The 23219-nt window shown below is 57.5% G+C and overlaps 1 protein-coding gene across 3 annotated transcripts; it reads left to right on the forward strand.

Annotated features, from left to right (window-relative positions):
• The first annotated feature begins 1624 nt into the window (after positions 1–1624).
• STMN4 (stathmin 4) lies at positions 1625–19486 on the forward strand. Of its 3 annotated transcripts, none has more exons than XM_084232561.1 (8): positions 1625–1658; positions 13494–13583; positions 14498–14593; positions 15163–15243; positions 15601–15809; positions 16651–16856; positions 17464–17514; positions 19342–19486. In XM_084232561.1, the coding sequence occupies exons 2-8, from the start codon at positions 13571–13573 to the stop codon at positions 19379–19381; spliced, it is 696 nt and encodes a 231-aa protein (XP_084088687.1). In that variant the 5' UTR covers positions 1625–1658; positions 13494–13570; the 3' UTR covers positions 19382–19486. The 3 variants fall into 3 exon arrangements, with proteins under 3 accessions (XP_084088687.1, XP_084088689.1, XP_084088688.1); XM_084232563.1 differs by having other exon boundaries at positions 16651–16842; positions 19342–19439; XM_084232562.1 differs by lacking the exon at positions 17464–17514 and having other exon boundaries at positions 16651–16842.
• Positions 19487–23219: the final 3733 nt, after the last annotated feature.

A 23219-nucleotide genomic window follows, 5' to 3' on the forward strand; every position in this document is an offset into this window, starting at 1 on the left:
CCCCGTGCTCTGGCAGCCCTGCTGGGGGGGGTGCACCACAGAACCAGCACCCCTGAGCCCAAAGACCCCCAAGGCCGCTGTCAGGGACCATTCGCTCTTCTGGCTACCCCCAGATATGGCCAGCCGGAGGCGACAGCCTTCCCATGTACAGTGGGGTTGGAGCTGGAGATGCCTGTCCACCTGGGGCGCCCCCGGAGAACAACACTGGCACGGGGTGATCAGAGGCCAGCCAGCATGTCCGCGTGGGCCGCGGGGGTCCATGCCGGAACCCCCTTTGGCCCAGCGCTGCGGCCGCGGAAACCTGGAAGCGCGTGTCCTCTGCTGGACACCAGGGCCTGCAGCGCCTGGCCCGCGCGGGCTGAGACCCGGTAACTTCGGGTCATCGTGTGTGCTCTCCGCTAGCAGGGGTGCCGGGCAAGGGGTGGCCATTGAACAAAACCCCTTAAAGAGGGTCTCGCAGGTGTCCCCTGCCGCGAGGTGAGCCCGGAGCCCCAGGTGCTGTGATGGATCTGCTGCCACAGCCACGTGCGTGGGGAGGGACCTGGGGGAGAGAAGGGGACCCGGCCTCAGCTGGGGAAGAGGCACATGTTCTGGAAGGGCCGGTGGAAGGGGTGTGAATGAATGTGCTTCCTGTGGCCGAATCAGCTCATCAAAGTGGTTAAAATGGTCAACTTCATGTTGTTATTGTACCACAACAAAAGGAATTGACCAAAAACCCCCGAAAGGGGGTGAGCCGAGGCTGTGAGTTGGATGCCATCGCCGCCAGGCGCAAGCCCAGGAGGCTGTGATGGAGGAGGGGGGTCTCCCTTCAAGGCTGCCTCCAAGGGCACCCTCCCCCCCACCCACTGTCTGAGGGGCTTGTCTGAGTAGCTCATCCCTGCCCTCTCCCACCATGGACAAACCGTCACCTCCCTTCAGGCTTCCTCCCGGTTTAGGGATGACCCTCAGCCGCAGCCCCTTCTTACCCCTTCTGGAAGGCCCGAGGAGAGGGGCCGGCTGGGCTGTGAGGTGCCCCGAGTTACCCCAGTGGAGGATGCCCAGGAGGGAGCCCACTCTGTGGAGACCCCGTGCTTCACCCCCACTCTCTGGGCTGGGGCGACTGCAGCCCCCCCTTTGCTCTGAGTCACTGTCCAAACCCACCAGCCCTTCCGACAGAGCTGGAAACAGGCACCAAGCCCTCCAGGAAGCTATTTTTAGGGTTCATCTGCTCTTTCTGATTTCTCCTCTGGATTCCATATTCTCCCACCCCCAGATCCGACAGAGCTAAAGATTCTCAAAATCATTCATCTTTCCCCTCCCCAGGTGCTCCTGCTGGGCAGCTCAGCCCGCAGGCTGGCTCTCATCCTCACCTTCCCGTACCCCCCTTCTTCATACCCACCCCCCTCGCCTTCGGGTCCCCCCAGCTCCACAGGCAGCGTGGAAAGCAGAGGTTTGTCTGACATCATCTCCCCCGCCCTGGCCCGCGAAGGCTCACTAGGCAGGCAATCCCTGCCCCGCCGGAGGAGACCGTCCAATTGCCAAGCAACGGCCCCAGCCAATCAGGGCGCCGGGAGGTGATGTCATGGCGAGCGGAGCGGGGATGCTGATGTGGAGAGAAGCCCCGGGTACCACTAATTGAGGGAGTGAGGACCAGAGCGCTTGCTTCTAACTGCCTGCAGGTAAGGAGGCACAAAATGCAAATTATTTGGGCTTTTTGAGGCAAAAGACAAAGAAATGGAGGCTCGGACTGGAGAGGCCAGGGGCCCGGCAACTCTCTGGTTGCCTTTGATTTCACCAATCAATTAAAGTTTGTCAAATCCTGGAGAAAAGGCGAGGGGCAGGGGGTGAGGCGGGCTATGGCTCCCTCTATTCTAGAGTCAGGACGGAGGGGTGGCCCTCGGGGTGGCTCTGGGGTCAGGCGCCTCCAGTGAGTTCTTCTGCGTAAATTGTTTGGTTGCCCAGGAGAAGGTTTTGGGGCTGGGGGTGGGGGGGCTGGCTCCCCCAGGTGCTGGCTCGACCCCCACCCACCTCAAGCCAGAAGCTGCCTTATTTTCCGTGTCCTTCCCGTCACGGCTCTCCTGCCCCCCACCCCACCCGCCTGGGCGGCTTCCGTTTTTTCTTTCTCCTCTGCCTGCCCGGGTCACTTCTCTGTGGGCTCCGGGATACAATGAGATCACCGCCTCTGCCGGCCCGCCCCGCCCTGAGGTCAGCCTGATCCTACCTGGGCAGGGCTGGCGGCAGCTCCCAAGCTGGGAGATGCCGGCAATGGGCAGGGGCGGCCACACCCTGGCCCTGCCTGTGGCCCAGGCCCCCGCGCCTCGCCCACCGCCTCGCCTCGCCCGAGTTTAGGCATTGTCCTTTCTCCCCGGGGCCCGGGGAGTCGCCGGGCAGCGCCGGCGCTGTGCCCACGTGGTGGTGGTGTCTTTGTCTCGTTCCTCCCGAGAAGACACAGCCAGGTGTGGATGAGTCCCATTGTGCTGAAAAGGGGCAGGTCCCCAGGACTCTTGGGGGGCTCAGAAATATTTGGGCAGCCTGGCTTGAGGACCCGGGGCAGGGATGCCTTCGTGTGTCGTGGGGGAGAGAAGGGGGGCTGGCCGGTGGTGGCGGCTGGAGCCCTTCAGGGTGGGTGGGAGGTGGAGAGGGCGTGTGGGGGAATCTGTCTGTGCTGAGGCTGAGGCCCCCTCTAGGGGGTGGAATCTTTCCCACAGGCTGGGAGTCAGGGTGTCAGGGGGAATGAGATCATCATCAGATGAAGAAATAATCGCAGAGCTGGGTGAGTGGTGGGGAGGGAGAGGGGACAGGTCTGATCAGCAGCCCCAAGAGGGCAGCCAGTCTCCCAGGCCCTGGGACCACGCTGCATCCCTCTTGAAGCTCACTTATCACCACCGCCAGCTCCTTGGCACCTGTCAGCTGTTTCCAGCCCTTGTGGGGTCCGCAGGTTCACCCAGGCGTCTCCCAGAACAGGCTGCGCAGGTGAGGCTCTGTAACTGCTAGGTGGATCCACCATGGGGCACTGCAGAGAGTGAGCTCCCCAGGGCCGAGGGCATGCAAGCCAATGTTGGATGACCAGCCTGTCCGACGGCTGCAGAGATGTCTGCATAGGCTTGGAGCTTGGGCTAGATTTAGTGTTTTTCTAATCTAGACTGTAGATTGAGACCCATTAGTGGACTGTGAGATCTGTTAAATGGATGGTAACAGTATTATTTTTCTTCATAAAATGAGGTAAAATAGGGTAGAAAATATCCAAGGATAGCCCATGGAGTAAACTGTGTTTCTTGTCCCGCTTTTTAAGTCTATATTGTCAGTTATGCATATATTTATAAATAAATGGAAACATAACAGATTTACATTTATTTATAAATAAATTTAAGTATAATATATACATTTATAAATAAATTTGAATATATGATATAAAATATAATTATATTTGTAAATATATTTATATTTATAAATAGAGATGTATTTACTGTTGATTTGAATTGTGTGTTTGTGTGTATGGGTGTGTATTTATCAGCGTCTATGTATATAATGGATATAAATGCCCGCGGTATATAAACATGTGCACTCCATGTAAGCGTGTATAGATACGCACAAACACTGAGGAATACGGTAATCTTCTACTGACATTATATCCACGTCTCTATACGACATCTGCTACTGCACCGTGATATAAAATGTAGTTCTTCGTTATGGGTCCCAGTGAAAAAAAGGTTTGCGAAGCTCTGGGCTGAGCTGACCTCTCATTGCCTATTTTAACTACAAGACACAAATGAATCAACAATTCTTACTAGATTTTAAAGTGTTTAAACTTTTTTTTTAATTGTGGGAAAATACACATAGCATGAAATGTGACATTTTAATCCCTGTTTACCTGTGAGTGTACAACGTTGTTGCGGGAGCAGTGGTTTACAACCTGCGTAGGATTTAGGGTGCAGGTTCGCACCTGTTCGGATGTGTCCCCGGGACCGCACCTGCCACCCAACGCCCACACCCTCCATCACAGCCCACGGCCCCTCCACACCTGGCTCCCCTCCCCACCAACCCCTCGGCTAATTTCAGTTTTTCAGCCAGATTTCTAGGGCTTGATTTGATGTTGATTTTCTGAGCGAAATCACCCAGTGTTTATCCTTCCCTTTTGACTTACTGCATTTGGCATCAGCCTTTCCAGCTCTACCCATGTTGCTGAAACAGCAGGACTTCATGTTTGTTGCTTTGATAGCTGAGTAGTATTCCAGAGCGCATATTATGTGCGCACACACACACATACACACACAGCTTCTTAGTCCATTCCTCTGTCCTTGGCACTTAGGTAATTTCTGCAACTTGGCTACTGTAAATAGCGCCACAATGGACACAGGGGTGCAGGCAGCCCTTGAACAAGTGTTTGTGTCCTTAGGGTGGCTCTCTAGGAGCAGAATTGCTGGATCACAGGGTAGATACTTTAATATCTGTAGTATTTTGAGAGGCCTCCACGCTGTTTTCCGTGGGGGCTGGGCCCGTCTGCATTCCCACCACCGGGAATGACCCTTTTTGGTCATTTTTAAAAATACTGCTCAGTGGCTTTAGTGCGCTCACTTTCTTGTGCCTCCCGCACACCGCGCGTCTCCATAATTCCTTTCTTCTCGTAGACTTGCAACCCTGGCCCCGTGAAATACTGATGCCCACCCTCCCCTCCGGGCCGCCCCTGTTCTGCGTTCTGTCTATGAATTCACTGCGCGGGCCCCTCGTGTGAGTGGGGTCGCTGGTTTGCCTCTGCCTTGTTTGGGTCAGTTGGCACCAGGCCACCAAGGATGCCCACGGCCAGGACCGGACTGTTTGTCGGGAGAACATCTCACCCGTGTGTGTTCCTGTCGCTGGGTACAAAGTGCGTGCGCCAAAGCCAAGGAGTGTTTGAAATGGAAAATTGTGCTTCCTCAGGGGGATGCTTTGCTGGGAAGGACGCATGCCCGGAGGCCGAGGAGCCGGCGATGCTGTCCATCCTGACCAGACCGTCACAACTCGCACCGTGGGTGGTGGGGGAAGGGGCCGTATCGTGCATTTTCTTGCTGTGTTGATTTTTGCTTTGTAGATTTCTTTTTGGCTCAGGATAAGCGTCTGGGAGCCAGGAGAGCTGGCTGCCGCTCTCGTTTGATTCAGGCCATTTTCACCGCCTTTGCCTTAGGGGAGGAAAGTGGGTTGACGGATGGGGTTTAACAGCAGACAGGACAGCGGAGAGTAAGGCGTGGGACAGGAAAGAGGGAAGCAGGGGAAGGGCATTTAGACCAGCCACATGTAGAAATTCAGGTCATTTGTGTTCTTGGTTTTAAATAATCGCCTGTTTTGAAAAGCAATATTGAACCAAAAAAAAAAAAGGTCAGTTTTTCCTGAACTCCCAAGATCCTCTCTCCAAGCCCCTCCTTCATACCTTTTAATGATTCCCACTTACCTGGGGACTCTTATTTGGACACATACATTTCCAGAGATTTTGAGGCCTTGGGTAAGTAGAAATGGGGTGCTGGGGTGGGTAATAGAAACTTGGGGAGATTGTAAAAATGCACAATGGCATTTCCATCATGCCCCTGAGGAACCAAACTCTCTCCCACCTCCTCCTCCTCTTTGTTTTCTTTTTTCGGTTGTTGACTTGGAAAATAAGATCCTCATGATGCATAATTTAGTTTATTAAATTAGAATTCGCTACACTTAGAGATGTGGCAGTCTGGAAAAGGTTACTTTTTCCATTTTTCTTTGGGGAGGTGTGGGGATCAAAACATTTCCTCTGCCGTTTTAGAAAGCGTCGTTTCAGGCTTTCACATTCTCAGTCCTGGAGGCGGACGAAGACACACAGACACCGGAGCCCCCCGCTGCCCCCAGGCCCCCCTCTCCTCCCCTCCCAGAGCCGTCCGTCTTTTCCCTCAGTTAAAACGGATGGCCCTGTGTCCAGCCCCTCCTCGGTCTTGGGGATGGCACTGACCCTCTTGGGCCCTCTGTGTCCCCATCTGGGAAAGGGTGGGAAATGGAGAGGCTGGGGGTCCCCGCGGCTCCGCCCGGCTGTGGGCAGGGAGCTCTATCCAGCACCTGTCGCTCATTCTCTGCAGACACGGAAAGGCCTTACTCCCTCACGCTCAGTGGGTCCCTTGTGGGCGTTTTCACGGGGCTGTTTGAGGCGATCTGAATGTCTTATTGGTGAGAATTATAAGCGTTAGGAGGTTTGTGGGAGGCGAGCTCTGCTGCACCTCAGCCACGTGCTTCCGGGAGCCTCCTCTGCTCGCATGTACCCTTGGCCTTGAGTTGAGGAGGGAACAGTGACATTCCCTGGGCACAGCACAGGCCTCAGGAGGGCTTGGATTCAAATCCCGTCCTTGGCGATTCCTACTTTGCGGCTTTGGCAAGTCGAGTTACTTCCCTGGGCTGATGACCCACATATAGGGCCTGGTGACATCTATTTCACAGGCTTCGAGGAGATGACAGGATGCACTGCTTATGTCCAGATCACACTATGTGAAAACAAAAGAGAAGAGAGAAAACACAACTGGTTGCTAATAGCAAAATGTGGCTTGACGGCAGGTCCTTCCTCCCACCACCTGGCTGTTCTGACGGGCCCGGTCAAGTGTCTGTTACTGAGACACGTCGCGCACATAATGCACTTGGAAGTTTGGAAGTCCCGGGGCCTGTAGCATACTACGTGATGCTCATATTGGGCACAGGCGGGGCTGGCGAGGCTCCTTCCAGGTGGGCTCACCTGGGCCTCACACGTCCCAGGACACAAAGCGTCACTTGTCATCAGCGACACTAAGAAGCCCACGGCACCCAAGTCCACTTCTAGGTGCTGACTCCTCTGTGCCAACCCCTGCTCCGCGGGCTCCAGAGTTGTGTGTCCCAACAGGTGTCACCTCTTAGCTCCCCAAGTCCAGCTGAAGCAGCATTTCTAAGCCCGTTGGGGACTGGCCACAAGTTACTCTTGACGGCCACTCTCTCTTCCTCGCTGAGGCCCAAAGGGGCAACCTGGGAGAGTGAGGTGATGAGGCCCCCTCCGCCCCCACCAGTTCCCCACTCAGCAGCCCACATTGCCTGGGATCCTCATGGTCGACTCACCAGCCCCTTCATGGCCTGTATTATGCCCCAGATCTGCCAACATTGCAGGGCATCCAAATTCCCACCCCGGGGGCCTGTTTCACGCTGTCATCATCAGAGGGCTCTGTGGGTATTTTAGGACCTGGCTGAGCGCTTGGCACATAATTACACAATAAATATTGTGGAAAGAATGAAAACCACATTCATGAAAAAATAATTTATCTTCTTTTAAAAAAAACCTTAATGACACATCTTGCTGTTAGGCTGACCTTCTGCTTAGCAATAAATAACCAGGGTTGCTAGACAGAATGATGTGGCTCCAGGGAAATAATGTGACTCCACCAGGACTTTTGAAAAGATGAACCGGAGGCTTAGACGGAAGAGCCGACTTCCTGCCCCGCTGTGGCCAGAGGGCAGGGTGTGGATTCGCGGCTTCCGTGGTCGGATGCTGAGCCAGACTTCCTAGCTGGTCTCTGCAACCCGTCGCGGGGGCCACTGTATTCAGGCCATTCGGAGGTACATGCGCTTCTTAGTCTTCAAAAATGGTTCTATGGGGTCGCTCCCGAGGCCTCAACTGGGCACTGCTAGCTCACTCTGGCCCTGAGGGCACCTGAGGTGTCCCAGGAGGTCAGGTGTGCACCCAGCAGGTGACCACACGGCCTGTGAGGGCAGGGCCTCTTTTCCGACGGCGCCTGGTCACCGGCTGCGTCCCAGAAGCCTGAGATCGGGGCCGCCATTTCTGGTCACATAAAGTCCCTCCGCCTCCTATCTTTTCTTTGCTGCTCGGGCGCCCCGGGTGGGCTGTTCCCTGCATCCTGGTGGGTGGGCAGGGAGAAGGGACCAGTGTGAAGGGGGAGGGCACTGACACCAGAGTCCAGAGGCCTGGGCTCCAGTCCAGGGATCCTGTGACCTCAGGATTCTGGCCCCCGGGGGGAGGGCGCCGGCACTTTGGAAGGGGTGTCGCTCCTGTGGAGTTTGCTGTCTTCAGTGCAGGGCGCCTACCACAGGGCCCTATACACCCAGGCCTAGCCCTAGCCAACAGCTCTCATATTCCTGGAGGCCCTCACTAGAACTTCTGGCTGGCAAGGACAGTTCTCTCCACCTCTGACATTCATAGGGGAAATTGGAGCCTCCTATCTCATCGTCCCCACCATGCTCCCACGGGGTCCCCTTTGGGCAGCAGCCTGGCTCCAGACCTTCACGAGTGCCTTCTCCACCCCCACCAAGAACCCTCATCCCTGACGCCCTGGACCCTGTTTGCTGGGCCCGTCCCTTACTGATTTATGTCACCAATGGTGCCAATGGTTCAAACCACCAACAAAATGTGTGCTACTTGCTTTTTCATACCCAGACTCTCAGAGGCTACTGCTGGGGGACAGATAAGGGTCTGCTTGCGAACAGTGCTTGGTGGGGTGCAGAGGGCCCCAGTGTAAGTCCATCTGGGAAGGTCCTTTTCACTGGGCCTAGTCCCGCTTCCAGCCCCTCTCCTGATCTTGCCCCAAACTGCTCTTGCCATGTGGCCCTCACGCTAGTTGCATAACCTCGAGCCAGACCTGCACTGGGCAAAGCCCAGCTCTGCCCCTCTCTGCCTATTTCTGCATCCACTGGGCTACATTTCCTCACTATACAAGAACCTTGTTGAACAAATTGAGACAATGTCATGATATTTCCTGGTGCAAGGCAGGTGCTCAGGAAGTGGGGGGTGCATCATCAGTGTCACCCTTTCCTTTGTTCCCGTATTCAGGCATCAGTTGTGTCTTACAGGACAGAAGGTCAAATACAAATTTGCCCTGGTCTGGTGGGCTCTAATTTTTTAACAAATGGTCCTAAAGCTTCTTGCATGCCCACAGGGCCCCCTCTGTTCCCCAATAAACCCAGCCCACAGTCGAGATCCAAAGTCATTGCAAAGAGGCATCATAGAAACTCAATTGCTAATGGCCCCATCACACCCTCACCTCCGCCACCTGCAGCCTGTCTGTGTGCTGCCTGCTATGCTGAATCTGTCAGTGCCCACCAGGGGCTGGGCTGCCCATGGAGGCCCGGCCTATGGCCAGACAGCCTGTGTCCATCACAAGGCCTGGGAGCAGCGCTGGGCAGGAGTCAGGAGGCCGCCGCCCTGGGCTCTGGTTCTGTCCTAGTTTCATAGCCCCCAGTCCGGGGCCCTTTGACCTCGCGTTGTGGCCATCTTCCCGGTCTTCCTCAGGGCTACCCTAGGCATTGGGCAGGCCAGGGGCCTGCCTCGGCCGGGGCTTGGTCTTGTTTTGCACTGACATCTTGGAGACTCCTCTACTGTTGGGCCTGCCCTCATGACCTCACTTCTACTCTGGCCCCTACTGCCCCTGAATCTTCATCCTGGCCCCCCTCAAATCCTGACATGCTGTCTCCTCTGACCTTGATCAGTAACACCCCTCAGCACCCTCTCTGGCTGTCCCGGCGTAGCCTGGCGTCCCCACTCCATGCAGGGATTTGCTGTGGCTAGACAACAGGACCCAAATGACTCAGTCATTGGACAGGGCTGCAGTACCGTGAGGAGCCCAGGCATCTAGGGCTAAGGCTGGCTTGTGGGCTGCTGGGTTGACTGGATATGCCCTAGTCCTGGGCTAGGGGAATCCAAGATGGAAGAACAGATGCCTCGGAGCTGTTCTGAAGGGCCTCCAGTCACCAGTCAGCATAAGCAGATCCTCCAAGAAGTGTGTGTCATCTGGGTTGCATGAGTGACACAACTTGGTGTCCTTGCCAGCCAGGCAAGGCAGGTGGGGACTCTACCCAAGGCTGAGGCCACAGACTCAGTCGGGATAAAGTAGGCTCCCTGCGGTGGCTGTCTCCATGCTGTGCTTTGCTTTCTTGTCTTAGAATGTTCCATGGGCAGCAACATCTTTTGGGTGGGCCTTGAATGCAACAGAAACATTGCAGGAGGCAGTACCACACACAGGTTAGCTTCAGGAACAAATCTGACCCTGTTCGTGGGTTTGAACCCCGGCTTCTCTCATTTGCTGGGTGTATGAGTTTCCCGTAGCTGCTGTAACAAATTACCATAAACTTAGTGACTTAAGTCAACAAAAAGTTTGTTCCTTCACACTTCTGATGTTCAGAAGTCCAAAATCAAGGTGTTGGCAGGATCACACTCCCTCCACAGACTCTGGGGGACCATCCTCTTGCCTCTTCCAGGCATCCCTTGGCTGTGGCTGCCTTCCCCCATCTCTGCCTCTGTGGTGATGTGGCTTCTCTTCACTGTGTGTCTCTCTTATGTAAGTTTCTTACAGGGACACTTATCTTTGGATTTAGGTGCCACCCATCTTGAGATCCTTAATTAAATCTGCAAAGACCCTCTCTAAATAGTCACATCCTCAAGTCACAGGGGTGCAGATATAGACAGACCTTTGGGGGGACACCATTCAGTCTACTATGCTGAATGACCTTGAAAATGTCTCTTAGCCTCTCTGAGCTTCCATCCCTCCCCTATGAGACCAGGATAGTAATTCCTACCTCACCAGGTTATTGTGAAAATTCAAGTGAAAGTGTTTGTCACATAGTAGATGTTCTATAAATACACCCTTTTAATTATGCAGATTTCAACCCTGTGAAACCAGCGCTTTCAGTTGCAAACCCCCTCCAGCCACGTGAGCCTCTGCCCATCCCTGGGCTGCCTCCTGTCCCTGCCTTACCTCCCTTCTCTGCCTCTGTGCTTTGCCTGACTCCCCCTGTTCCTGAAACCCCCAGCATAGTATCTTCTGTGTCGAAAGAACTCAATGCATATTTTAACTAAACCATCTTCTCAAGCCAGATTGGCTTGCTTTCCCCTGAGGCCCCAGGACCACGGAGGAGCCACGCTCAGCTCCTGGACCCTCCATTAGTTACGGCTTCCAGGTGGGAAGACCTGGATCCTAGAGCCATTTCAATCACCAAATAGCTGTGTGATCTCAGCCAAGAACCTTAATGTCTCTGAACCCCAGCTGATGCTACCTGCCTTGCCGCCCAGCCCAGGCCCACGGAAGGTGAACAGGGAGAAAGGGACTGTCACCTGCAAAGCGTGGGGTCTTCCATTCCCGCCTATTCCGGGGGCAGGGTCCCTGTCTACGTGAGCTGAGGTCCTCCAGTTCAGCCCATCCTTCCTCAGGTTGTCCTCTCTGCCCCCTTTCACTTCTCTGGACCCCAGTGCTGATCCAGGCCCTGCCTCTCCTGGCAAGGGTGCCCTGCCTGCCAGCTGGCGCCTCCATCAGCCTGGACATGAGTGGAGACTGTGCGGAATGGGGCCTAGTGGCCCGGCCTGTCGCGCCCAGGCACCCAGCCCCGCCCTGCTCAGGGACTCACTGGTACTGCCCGGGTCAGCTGGCTCGGAGGAGAGAGACCCTTTGTGCTGCCCGGGGGTGTGTGTGGGGGCCCTGGCTCCAAGCACAAAGAGAAGAATGCCAGGGGTGGGGCCCCTGCAGGAACAGAGCACCGCGGGGCCAGTGGGAGATGGCCCCAGCTCTGCCCGCACACTCTCTAGCTGTGTGACCTGAGCAAGTCACATCTAGCCCTGAGCCTCAGTTTCCTCACCTGCCACCGAGGACGAAGGCCCTTCCTCACAGAGCGGGGCAGGGCCTGAATGAGGGACTCTGAAGCAGGGGAGCAGGGGGGTGGCCCCTGGCGTCCACCCTGATGACAAAGGCAGAGAAAAGGATTCCAGGAGCACCTCTCTTAGGCGCTCACCAAGTTCATACAACTCTGCAGAGCTGGGGTGGGGAAAGCAAGGCCTAGATGTGGGAAGTGACCGTGGCGGCTGGGAGGCGAAGTCTGTGCTTGATTCCACACTGGAACTTCCCCTAAAACCGGGCTGAACCCACAACTGCCGTCGCTCCCCTGCCTGTCCCTAGTCAGTTTGCACCCTCGTCTCCTGAAGGAAGCCCCCCAACGAGGAAGGCTTTAAGCCTCTGGGCCCGTGGCCCAGGAAGACACGGCGGCCGCCGGCTCACAGCGTCCTCCAGGCCGCCATGGCCGCTGAGAACGGCTGCGCTCGTCAGGGTTCTCCGGAGAAGCACGAGCACCAGGGTATATATAGAAAGATGTATTATGAGGGTTGCTCGGGCGGTTATGGAGCGTGAGAAACCCCACGATCAGTCAGCCATCTGCAAGCTGGAGGCCCGGGCGCCGGCGCTGAAGTTCCACCCCAAGCGAGACGACTCCAGAGCCGGGAGCTCCCGTGTCCGAGGGCGGGAGGTGATGATGTCCCGGGGACAGCGTGCAGGCTCCCGGCCACCCCTCCTCCTTGTTCAGGTCAGACGCTTCATGGGGGCAGCGATGCCCACCCCATGGGCTAGGGCGAGCCCCCTGCAGTCTACCAGCCAATGCTAATCTCCTCCCTAGCCTCTCCCCCAGCCTCAGACGCACCCAGAAAGAGTATTGACCAGCTGCCTGCACGTCCCTGAGGGCTGCGTCACCTACGGTGGCCAAGGCCGTCCCTGCAGCAGCTCCCTCCCCGCCTCGCTGGCTTCACCTCCCTCCTCCTCCTCCACGCCTCCGGTTTAGCATCCGTCCCCTGAACCCCCGGACACTGGGCTGCCCGTGCTCCCTCTGGGCGGAAAGTCCTCCCTGCCTTCTCCTGCCTAGTTCTGACTCGTCACTTAAAACTTGGCCCGGGCGTGGCTAATACCGGGGACCTCCCTGGCCCCCAGGCATCACGGTGAGTGCGGACCCCGAGTCTCTGCTCCCACCGCAGCTGTGCCCCCCCAGGACGCCGGTCGCGCCGGGCCACTCTCCCGTGATGGTGGCGGGCAGGTGGCACCGCAGAGCTCAGGCGCGTGGGCGGCTCCGTCGCCGGGGGGTGCCATCGCACTCTGGCGCTCACTCACTGAAGAAACTCGGTGAACGAGGCGTTTCTCAGGACTGTCTTGGGGGGCGCGATGCCCGCTGTAATCACCCGCTTCCCTCTCCGCACCGACCGCGCTCGGCTGACGTTGTTCCACGGCTGTCTCTTCTTCTCAGGCTCAGATTAGTCTTAAATGAGGCCAAGAAGCCCTGGGACAGTGGTGCTTGGGGGCAGGAGTGAGGGGGTCTGGACAGACATGGTGCCATCATCCGCCCTTCCCTCTCCGCACGCCTTCATAGGGGAGGCCGAGGCAGGTGAGGGAGAAGTCGGGACAGGGAGCTATTTTGCAAGAGCCTCTGGGGATTTCGACGTAGGCTCTGTCTCACCCTAACCTTGGGCCCGGCCACCGAGCTGCCCAGGGACAGGATGGCCCCGCTCCATGCCTTCCGCTGGGAACACTCAGGTCTGCGTGCTCAGGGGCCGCGCGCGGCTGGAAGCCAGTTACTAGCACGTGGAGACGGGGCTTGGCTGGCACGACTGGGAAGGGGCCTGGGGTTTGGGAGAAGGGAGCTGGAGGGGACAGGGGACGCAGCGGGGGTGCATCTAGAGTCCCTCCCTCTGTCCGAAGACCCTCCTTCGGTGGCTATTCTGCACCTACGTGCTCTCTGTTTCTCAGATTTGCGACCTTGAGCTGAGCTGGTGACAGACCTACTGTGTGACTCTCAGTCCGACTCAGCCTGCAGATCCGGAAACATGACCCTCGCTGGTAAGTCCAGACACTGGGTGTGTGCGGGCGCCTCGCACGGGTGCACTGCACACACGTGTGTGCACGACACGCCCAGAGAGGAGTCTGCAGGAGGCCTTCCGAGCTGGGGCCGGTCCAGCGGTGCCTTGTCTGTTTTCAATGGGTTTTGTAAGGCACATGTGTCGTTTTGCATTTCATTATGTTTTCAATTTTTAAAAGAAAGTAAGGGTCATAGTGGCTGGACCCCAAACTGGGGTTAGTAGAGTAAGGCTTAAAATGAGGTTCATCGGCCCAGGGCCCTGGGCCAGGCTGGCATGGGTCTGGACACGGCACGTTGGCTCCAACCCAGACCTTCCAGTTTCAAATCCTCCCCAGGCACAGGGCCCAGAGGTGGCACGGGTGCCACTCCAACCCTCAGGGATGCCGGCCCCCTGACTACTTTGGCCACTGCAGTGGGGGGGGGGGGCACTGCCAGAGGCACAGTGGGGAAGGTGGTCCCCCTCAGGAGACAGAGCCCAGAGCTTTGAGAGAAATGGAGACTGGATCAGCGACACCCTAGAGCAAAAGAAGTAGAATGTCCGAACAAATGCAGGGAGCGAGAGCCAGGGCCAGGGTGCCAGGCAGGGTGAAGGCTTGGCACGTGGGGAATTACCTGGGGCCTTTTGCATTTGGTAATGGAAGTGCCCTTGGGGTGCCCTAGTAGGCTCAGGGGCTAGTAGGTGGGCAGAAGGGAGATTCAAATCACAGATAGAAAAAAAAATAAACAAATCCCAAATAGGCATCCTGACAGGGCCTTGGGGTGCTTGGGCCAAGGGGCTGGACCCCCAGCCCGAGCAAGGGTCATGGTGGTTTGGGGGCTTCTGTGGACCCAGCCTTGAGTGACACTGGCTTCTGAGGCCATGAGGGCTCAGTCTCACCTTCGGGTGTCTCTGCAGCCTACAAAGAGAAGATGAAGGAGCTCCCGCTGGTGTCCCTGTTCTGCTCCTGTTTCCTGGCTGACCCCCTGAATAAGTCATCCTACACGTACGAAGGTAGGGGGGCTGCCGTCGGGAGATCCCGGGCTCGGCATCCTATGGCTTGCGCCCCCAAATCCAACCCTGACCTCCATTTCCTGGAAACTCCCCCTCCCCCCCAGCATGCTTCTTTCCCAAGCTAGTAAACTCTGGCTGCTGTGTCTGGGGGCTGAGCATGTCTGTCCCACACATTTGGCCAGCAGGTGCTTGGAACTTATGGGGGGGTTATGGGGGGGCGGGGTTGGAGGCAGAGTCAGCCCCCAGCAGCCCTCGCCTAGAAGGGGGATAAGAAGTGGCGAAGTCACCAGAGTCTCCTAGTGGCGGGCAGAGAATGTTCTGGGGCGTCCAGAGGTGGGAGAGGGCGTGTGCTCGGCCGCCCCGAGGCTCTGAGGCAGCTGTGCTGCGGGCACAGGTGACGGGGGAACTGGACGCTGTGTCCCCGAAACTGGCAGGGGTGCTGAGCAGCCATGTCCCGATGCGGGGTTCAGGCAAGGCCACCTCTGATTTCTGGGGCTCAGAGGAAGGACGGGTTGGTCTGGGATGAGAGAGGGGCGCTCGGGTGACCGGAGGTTGTTTTTTCTGTTCAGGCTGGTGTGGGAGACAGTGTCGGAGGATAGATCAAAGCCAGCGGAGAGACAGCGCTGACTGGAGAGAAAGAAGAGAGCAGGGTAGGAGGGGCCTGGGGTTCACCGGCCGGGCCTCAGACTGCGGGGGGCAGGAGTGCATGGCGGGGAGGCTGGGGAGGCGAGCCCCCGTTTGCCACCCTAGGTGACAGTGGAGTGAGTGCTCCCCTGGGGAGGAGCCTGCGGCAGGCGCTGAGCCACACGTCCCGGGGCCCCTCTGAGGCTGAGACCTCACGGTGCCCCTGCCCCCCACCCCTGCAGCCTGGGGACCTGGGGCGCCAGGCTCAGGAGGCCCAGAGCCCTGGTCATGGGCTCGCCCCGGGGACCTACGTCTCCCCGCCTGTGTGAGGGCATGCTCCCTGGTGCCCGCAGGGGTGAGCCTCGCCCTTCCCGCCCCTGCAGCCGACACGGTGGACCTGAACTGGTGCGTCATTTCTGACATGGAGGTCATCGAGCTGAACAAGTGCACGTCCGGCCAGTCCTTCGAAGTCATCCTGAAGCCGCCCTCCTTCGACGGGGTGCCCGAGTTCAACGCCTCCCTGCCCCGGCGGCGAGACCCGTCGCTGGAGGAGATCCAGAAGAAGCTCGAGGCAGCCGAGGAGCGACGGAAGGTCAGTGCGGCGCCTGCCTCCCTCTGTGCCCGCGCGAGGGCGGGAGCTGGCCAGGACGGGGTGGCTCTGCGTGGGGGCCGGTCCCTGCCACCTGCCGGACGCGGGCGACGCTGAGCTTGGGGGCGAGGAGACCATCAGGGAGAGGACCTTCCATGGGGTGGGGCGGGGTCTGCTTCCACCCTGGCGGTCTCTGGTGGATGCTTCCCTTAGGCTGGGTCCTTAGAACGTTTCAAGGGATGACTTGGGAAGTCCCAGGCAGGGGATCCTTTGGGGAGCTGGGCCACCGCTGAAATGTCTCATGGTCTTTGGGGGATCCGCCCTCGTCCTCCGGAAAACGCCCGTGCAGGCAGGGAGGAGGAGCATCAAGCAGTGGGGCCTTCTCACCTTCATCCTGGGGTGGCCGTGCTTCCTGGAGGTCCTTATGGCCCAATTTTGATGCCGTCTTTCTGCCTCTTTCTTCATCTTTCTAAAAGAAAATACCCCCCCCCCACCTTGACTTTTTACAGCACTTCTCTCTACCTCTCAGGGCGTGTGGGACAGGCCCAGCTGGATTGTTTAGTCACGATGTCATATTTCTATTGGATGTTTTTCTTTCCCAAGTTGTTAGAAATGTCTTTTGGTATTTGCGGCTGGGCGGGTGAATGAATGAATGAATGGCAGCAATGATACAAGACAACTGAGGACGCAGGGGGAGAACCCAGACAGGGTCTTGCTCCCTGCCGAGGGGCTGGGCCCAGCTCCGGGGGACGAGTCCTGGGCGTGGAGGTGGGTCCTGATGGTGGCCCCAAAGCCCCGGCACACTCCCCTCCAAGGGTCTCTCTGTCGCCCTGCGTTTCCGCAGTACCAGGAAGCTGAGCTCCTGAAGCACCTGGCGGAGAAGCGAGAACACGAGCGGGAGGTGATCCAGAAGGCCATTGAGGAGAACAACAACTTCATCAAGATGGCCAAGGAGAAGCTGGCCCAGAAGATGGAATCCAACAAGGAAAACCGAGAGGCCCACCTCGCCGCCATGCTGGAGCGGCTGCAAGAGAAGGTGAGAGGCTGCCGGTGAGCACCCCTGGGCCTCGCTCCTGCCCTGGGGAGTAAACTCGGCGTTCAGGGAACAGGCTCAGGCAGGACTGGGGACGGTTCCTAGGCTGGATCCTTTGAGCATCCCAAGGGATGATTTGGGAAATCATAAGCACACGAACCCTGCTTTGGAACTCCTTGGGGGATGCTGTGCACAGGACACAATTGACACAGTCACCGTCCCGGGGAGCTCAGACTCTTGTTCCCTGCAAGGAAGTGGGGATACACAGCCGTGGGGTGTCCCGGCCTCAGCCTGAACGGACTGTGAGGATCTAGTGAGGAAGCTGACTCGAACTCTTGGCTCCAAGCCAAGGGCAGGATGCGCCCAGCTGCCCGTTGGAAACACGCTCGTCTCCAGTGTCCTGATAAGGGCGCAGCGAGCCGCGGGGCTCCCAATATGCCGCCGTTGGTCCGCAAGCCGAACGGTGTCACCTAAATATAAGAAACGTGAGAGGCTGGGGTCGGCCCGCGTGCCAGCGGCAGAGCAGGTGCTCCTGAGAACACGCTGGCCTGGTTTCCCGAGCCGCGAGGCTGCCCCAGTTTCTCGGCAGCTCCGGGGGGGCTCCAGCTCTGTGTTTTATTTCAGGAGCCGCCCGCTGCGCGGTGACTCGCGGGACCCGGTCGGCCTCGTCCCATGGTGAGCAGCGCGGTCCCCGCCTTCTGCCCGTCGCCGCGCGCTCAGGCCCTCGGCACAGCCCTAGAAGGCCCTGGTCTCTTGGCCAGGGGTCTGGATGTGGCGGGCGCCCTGCAGCCGGCCACCCCCTCCCCGGGCAGCATGGCCTCTTCCGAGCACAGACCCGGGAAAGGGAGCGGCTCCCACCTCCCCGTGTGTGGGGCCTGGCTTGGAGCTCGTCCTTGCGGGTACAAGGGCGGGGCTGCGGCAGGCCAGGGCACGGGTTCTCAAACGAACCAAACCCAAAGGAACCCTCGAGACGGAGCCGGCGATAGGGTGCTTGAAAGCCAAGCACTCTTAGTTCACCAGATCGCCATCCTCACCAGCAGCCCGTGAAGGGGGCAGGACGCGGCTCCTTCCCCACCAGGAGCCCATTCACAGCGGGCGATTCAGTTCAGAGCAGCCGGGTGTTTGCCTGAGTCCAGGGGACCCTCCAGTGCTTGTGTCTTGTGTCGGGGAGACCAGCCCCGAGCCTCCTGCTGGTCTTTGCCTTAGAGCAGCCGGGGGGGTGGAGGACGGGGTTGGGGAAGGGAGGTGGATCCAGGTGGAGAGATCAGGAGGCTGCCCTGGAGGCAGAGCCCTGGAGGCAAGGTGGGGCTCAGCAGTCCTGCCCTGGGAAGGCAGGAGGCTGCTGAGAGACGGATGTGAGGCTCCTGTGTCAGTGTGGGTCACTGACCCTCTGCAGCAGGTTTTCTTGGTATAAACTGGGCCCAACCAAGACCTCTAAACACTGGGTCTTAGGGAGACTGCCCCAGGGCCTGCAGTTTAGGGGGCTTCCTAAGACCTCCTGATGCACAGCAAGGTCGAGAAGGTACCCCAGTCCACCACCCCGACACTGTCCCCTGGGCCATGGAAAGTTCTAGGGCCTCTGCGGGACAGATTGCCTAAGGTCTGTCCTGGAAATCGGCACTGCTCGTGGGTCTGCCCCAAGCTCCCTGGGGCTGTCTGTGTGTGGTGACCCCAGGTCTGGCGGAGGCAGTATCTGTGAGCCCCACCATGTGCCAGGAGCTGGGGAAAATGAGGGAGAGAAAGGTGTGGCCCCGCACGCAGGCTGTTCTGGACAACCGAGGCCCAGACGGAGCAGACCACGGAGGAAGACCTTGATGAGCCCCCGAGGGAAAGAGCTTCCCGCTAGGACCCCACTCTTTAGAGACCAGCGCACTGAGGCCTGATGGGCGGGTCAAGGTCACCCGCCATTGAGGTTGCTGCCTGTTTCGTGTCTGGATGATGCTGTGAAACCAGAGAGGATTCTCTTAGAGAAAGTTCATTTTTGGGAGTGGGAGTTGGACATTTCCAAAAATTCTGCAGTCAATTCATACTCTTGGGGCCCTTGTCTTTCATCAAGGGGGTTCAGTCTACTCTCAGAGGAGAGATAAGAAATCAGAGCAGTGACCAGCTTGCATGTGCGTGGGGGGCAGCAGCGAGAAGTCTGTCTGTCCCACCTGCTCCTCCTGCACAAGCCACAGCCCACAGCTTCTTGTACTAAGTCGAGCAATGAATGTGATCACGGGGAGCTCCAGGTCGGCCAGGGCGGGAGGGCGAGGCTGGGGTCCTGGGGGCTGCTGCCCGGCGGGTCCCCACGGGAGGCTGCCACCGTCAAGGAACGCCCTGGGCCGACAGCAGCCTCGCTCACCTGCCTCCCGCGGTCTCACCTGCCTCCTTCTGCCCCTCCTCAGGACGCCTGTGCAGACCCTGCTCTTCACGCCCGTGGCTGCCAGCCCTGCTTGGGTTCTCATGCCCCTTGCCCCGGGAGCCTTGTGTGACCGGCCTCTCCCCTCCCTTCCCTCCTAGGACAAGCACGCGGAAGAGGTGCGGAAAAACAAGGAGCTGAAGGAAGAGGCCTCCAGGTAAAGGCCAGAGGCCAAAGAAGCTTCCAGAACAGCCAGACAGTTCCAGCTGCTCCGCAGTCTGAGGCAGCCTCACCCACCGCTGGCTGCGCTCCCAGCACTGGGGTTTGGGGGGAGGGGGGTGGCCAGGGGCGTTTCCTCTGCTTTTGGTGTTTGTACATGTAAAGAATTGACCCGTGAAGCCATCCTATTTGTTTCTGGGGTGGGAGAGGGGAGACGAGAGTCTGGGAAAGGGAGTGGAGAGGACTCATGGGCGGGCAGCCCTGCCCGCTGCAGACTCAGGTCAGGACCTTGGCTTTGTACGCTGTGAGCATCCAGGCACCTTGATGGAAGCAAGTTCGAAACAGCCTCAGCAGTTCTGAGCCAAGGGCAGAGATCCTGGTGGGGCAGATGTGCCAGTGCCAGGCGTGGCTGGAGAAGCCCAGCAGGGGGTGGGGGGCCGGGCGATGCTTCCACCCTGCACGGTTGGGGTGAGGTCTGAGTGTGTGTATTAACCATTACCTTTTGATCATCACGACCAATGAAACATTTACTCCAAGCCTCCTGCTCCTTATTTCCTGAATGAGTCCTTTGGATGAATGATAGAATGTTCCCGAATTTGCTTCCACCCATGCCCCGGCCGATTCCCCCATCCTCCTTACTTTGCCCACCACAGCAGCCACGGAGCTGGGCGGGGCGGTCGAGGCACCCAGTCCCGTGGTTTTGCTTTTCTTAAACCTCCTTCGCTCCGCCCCTCATTGGATTGAGTGCTCTGTGGCCTGGCCCCGGGGCACATGTCTTCCCGTGCCGCACTAACACCCTCTGAGAGTCACTGCCCAGAGTGAACGTGGCCCCCAGATTGTGCCCCCAGGGGCTGTGGGAAGCTGCTGAGCCCGAGGCAGAGAAAGGCTGGGGACCCTCTGCTTGTGAGCAAAAGGAGACACGCCAGGGACCTCACCGGTGGAGTCCCGCAGATTTTCCCCATCGACGTCCAAATCCCCCCAGGGGACTCCCCAAGGCCAGCAGCGAAGACACCCCTGCCAGGCTTCCCCCCAAACTCCCGCCCCTCGCTCCTTCCCTGAGGAGCTCCTGGCCAGGCACCTGTGTCCTCTGCCTGCCGGGCCCACGCACCTCCTCTCCCGGTGCCCTCTCCTGTTCCCCGGCTGCCTCCTCCGTGATGCCCAAGCATCCTTGATGCCCGAGCTGGCCCCAGGCTTGGGGGCCTGTCGCAGGCCAGGCTGCCCCAGGCTTCTGTGTAAACCAAGCGGACGAGGGGCCACGGCCCAGTTCAAAGGAAGCTCAGTCTGATCCTGTGTGAAGAGAGGCTGGGAGGAGGCTGCGGCGAGTCTCGCACAAGCACCCAAGCAGCAGCGGGACAAGGGGACAGCAGGCAGACCACGCCCCCGAGCAGAGGCAGCGGGACACCCCGGCAGTGGGAACGTGCCCAGCCACATTCACCGGGGGCCACGTCAGCAGAGGCGACTCTGTGTCTGGACGAGGGGAGGGTTTCAAGCGCTGGGACAGCTACGCCAGGACAGTGTGAGACAGCTTCCAGGGAAGTTTTTAAAGCATGATTAGATGATTTCAAGTGACGACAGCAGGACAGGGAAGTCTCTGTCACTGAGCCATTCTCAACGATCCAAAGCCACACAGACACAGACACCCCGGACATGCTGACTGTTTGTGTCGTTTTTCATTTGACTGAGGCCCCATCAGTAGTTGGGCGATAGACAAGATACTGGGGCAAAAAATTCTTATTCCGGAATGGCTTGCCATCTAGAGGAAACAGTTTTAAACATTAAAGTACAATCTAGGACGTACCTGGAAAGTTCTAAGGGAGTGGAAGGGGAGCTGGGCCTCGCTGTCATCGCAGGGGTAGTAGGAGAGGACCAGGTGTGGGCTGACTTCTGAGGCCAGGCGGGCAGAGGAGGGAAGAAGGGGTGTGGGAAGGAGGTGGAGCGCCTTCCGGCCTGGGAGGACAGCATGTGCAAGGGTGAAGGCTGCTGGCAGTCTGGGGGTGACCCATAGCTCCCTAAAACAGGGTCTGTGTTAGAAAGAAGTGTCAGCAGCTGGAGGCAGAGCGCCTGCAGGTTCTGGATTCTTCATGTGGCTGGAGGTTGGGGGCTGGGTTCAGGAGTGTGGCCTGGTTCTGTGAGGGCTGGGGGGCATCCGAGCAGGGGCAATGCCCTCATTGCAGGAAAGACCACCTGATACACAAGAAGGGAGAGAGGGAAGGTGCAGGAGGAGAGTGGCAGGAAGAGCGTGTGGCAGTGAGGGGTGGAGGAGAGGCGCGAGCTAGAAAGAGTGGACACAACCGGGTGTCTGACCAGCAGGGGGCAGATGGCCCGGCTCTTTCAGCTGAGCCCAGGGAGAACAGGAAGGGGCTGTAGAGAAAGGATTCAGGTCAGGGCTTGGGGAGTTGAAGATGCTTTTGCATGAGAGGAGACGGCTGAGCTGATTGCGGGATCACACCTTGGTTACCTAAGCTGCTGAGGCGCTGCTTTCCACGGCACCACTGAGGAGCCCTGTGCTCTGCCTTTAACAGGCGAACCTGGGGAGAGCAGTCCTTTGAAATAGACACTTGGCTGAGTTAAATTTAAGACCTGACTAGAAATGCCCATGAAAACCTACGCCTGAATGAAGAGTAATTCACGTGAAACACTGCACATGAACTGGCCCTGAGCACAACCGCAAATGGTCCTCCATTTGTAACTGTAAGTGGTAGCAGGGAGGCTGTTTCGTGAGCACGGGTTTCGTCTGCTAATGAAACTTTTGATCGACTCTGCATTTCCCAACCTCTCCTATTTTTAGGTAGTGCAGTTTCCAGCTCTTGGATAGAAATGGAAATAGTTCTACAACAGCCAGGCAGTGTTTCCATGGGAGGAGGGGGTTCTTTTACTTCCCTTCCATCTCTCCCGCTGGCTGGACTGGATGTGGGTGTGATGGCTGGAGCTCCAGCAACCATCTTGGATTCTGAGGTGAAGATGAGAAAATAATATGCATGGGGTTACAACATGGAGGCAGAGGCCTCGATCCTTCCCAACCCATGTGCACCAAGCCAAGTCAGAAACAAAGGAAGGGAAAATAACTTTAATTTTGTGTCTGGAAAGAACAAAGTATGTATTCGCTAGTACTATTTGGAATGGTGACGAGCTGCTGTGTCATCTATAAATGGAAGAGGAAGTCAATTCTGTAGCTCTAACAGGCAAGGCAGAAACCTTGATTATTTTACCGATGACACTGTTCTAAAATCTGTATTCCTGCATTCAATGCATGTGTGAACCAAGAAAATCAAGGAAAATTTCTTTGTTTCCTCCCTTCTCAAAGAGCAGTCATTTTTCAGGTCCCTCTTCACTGCCGAAACCATAGGTGTGGTGCTGTCACGAAGATCTAAAGAGGTGTGGCTGATACCCCTAAATCCTATGCAGTGCTGTAAACCAAACTTCCCTAATAAAAAAATAATGTGAAAAAACCCCAAATGATTCCCAAAGGTTGTCACACTGACCAGTCTTTGCATATACTGGCTGCTTAGTAGGTTGAAATTACTGATGAAATGAAATTAGATTTTTTCCAAATACCATTTCTCCTGGGATTTGAATGTCCCCAGAATGCCTCTGAGAAGACACATATTCTAGGTCACGGTCACCCCACACAGGGAACATGCACCCCACAACACATTGGATCTGATGTCAGGACCACGGATGACACAAACACACCAGGAGGGGAGAGGATTTATTCCTCACTGCCGGGCTCAAATGGATGAGAAGGGAGCAGGTCATAGAACTGAATACTTGACAGGGGCAGCATTGCACGTTGGAGGGTGAGAGGGTGGACAGAGGGCTT

This window comes from Talpa europaea (genome assembly GCF_964194135.1).
Source record: "Talpa europaea genome assembly, chromosome: 4".
Lineage (NCBI taxonomy): Eukaryota > Metazoa > Chordata > Mammalia > Eulipotyphla > Talpidae > Talpa > Talpa europaea.

Coding starts and splice junctions, on each gene's coding strand:
- STMN4 (XM_084232561.1), top strand. Junction 14,594..15,162: donor GTCATCCTACACGTACGAAG/GTAGGGGGGCTG, acceptor TTTTCTGTTCAG/GCTGGTGTGGGAGACAGTGT. Junction 15,244..15,600: donor GAGAGAAAGAAGAGAGCAGG/GTAGGAGGGGCC, acceptor CCGCCCCTGCAG/CCGACACGGTGGACCTGAAC.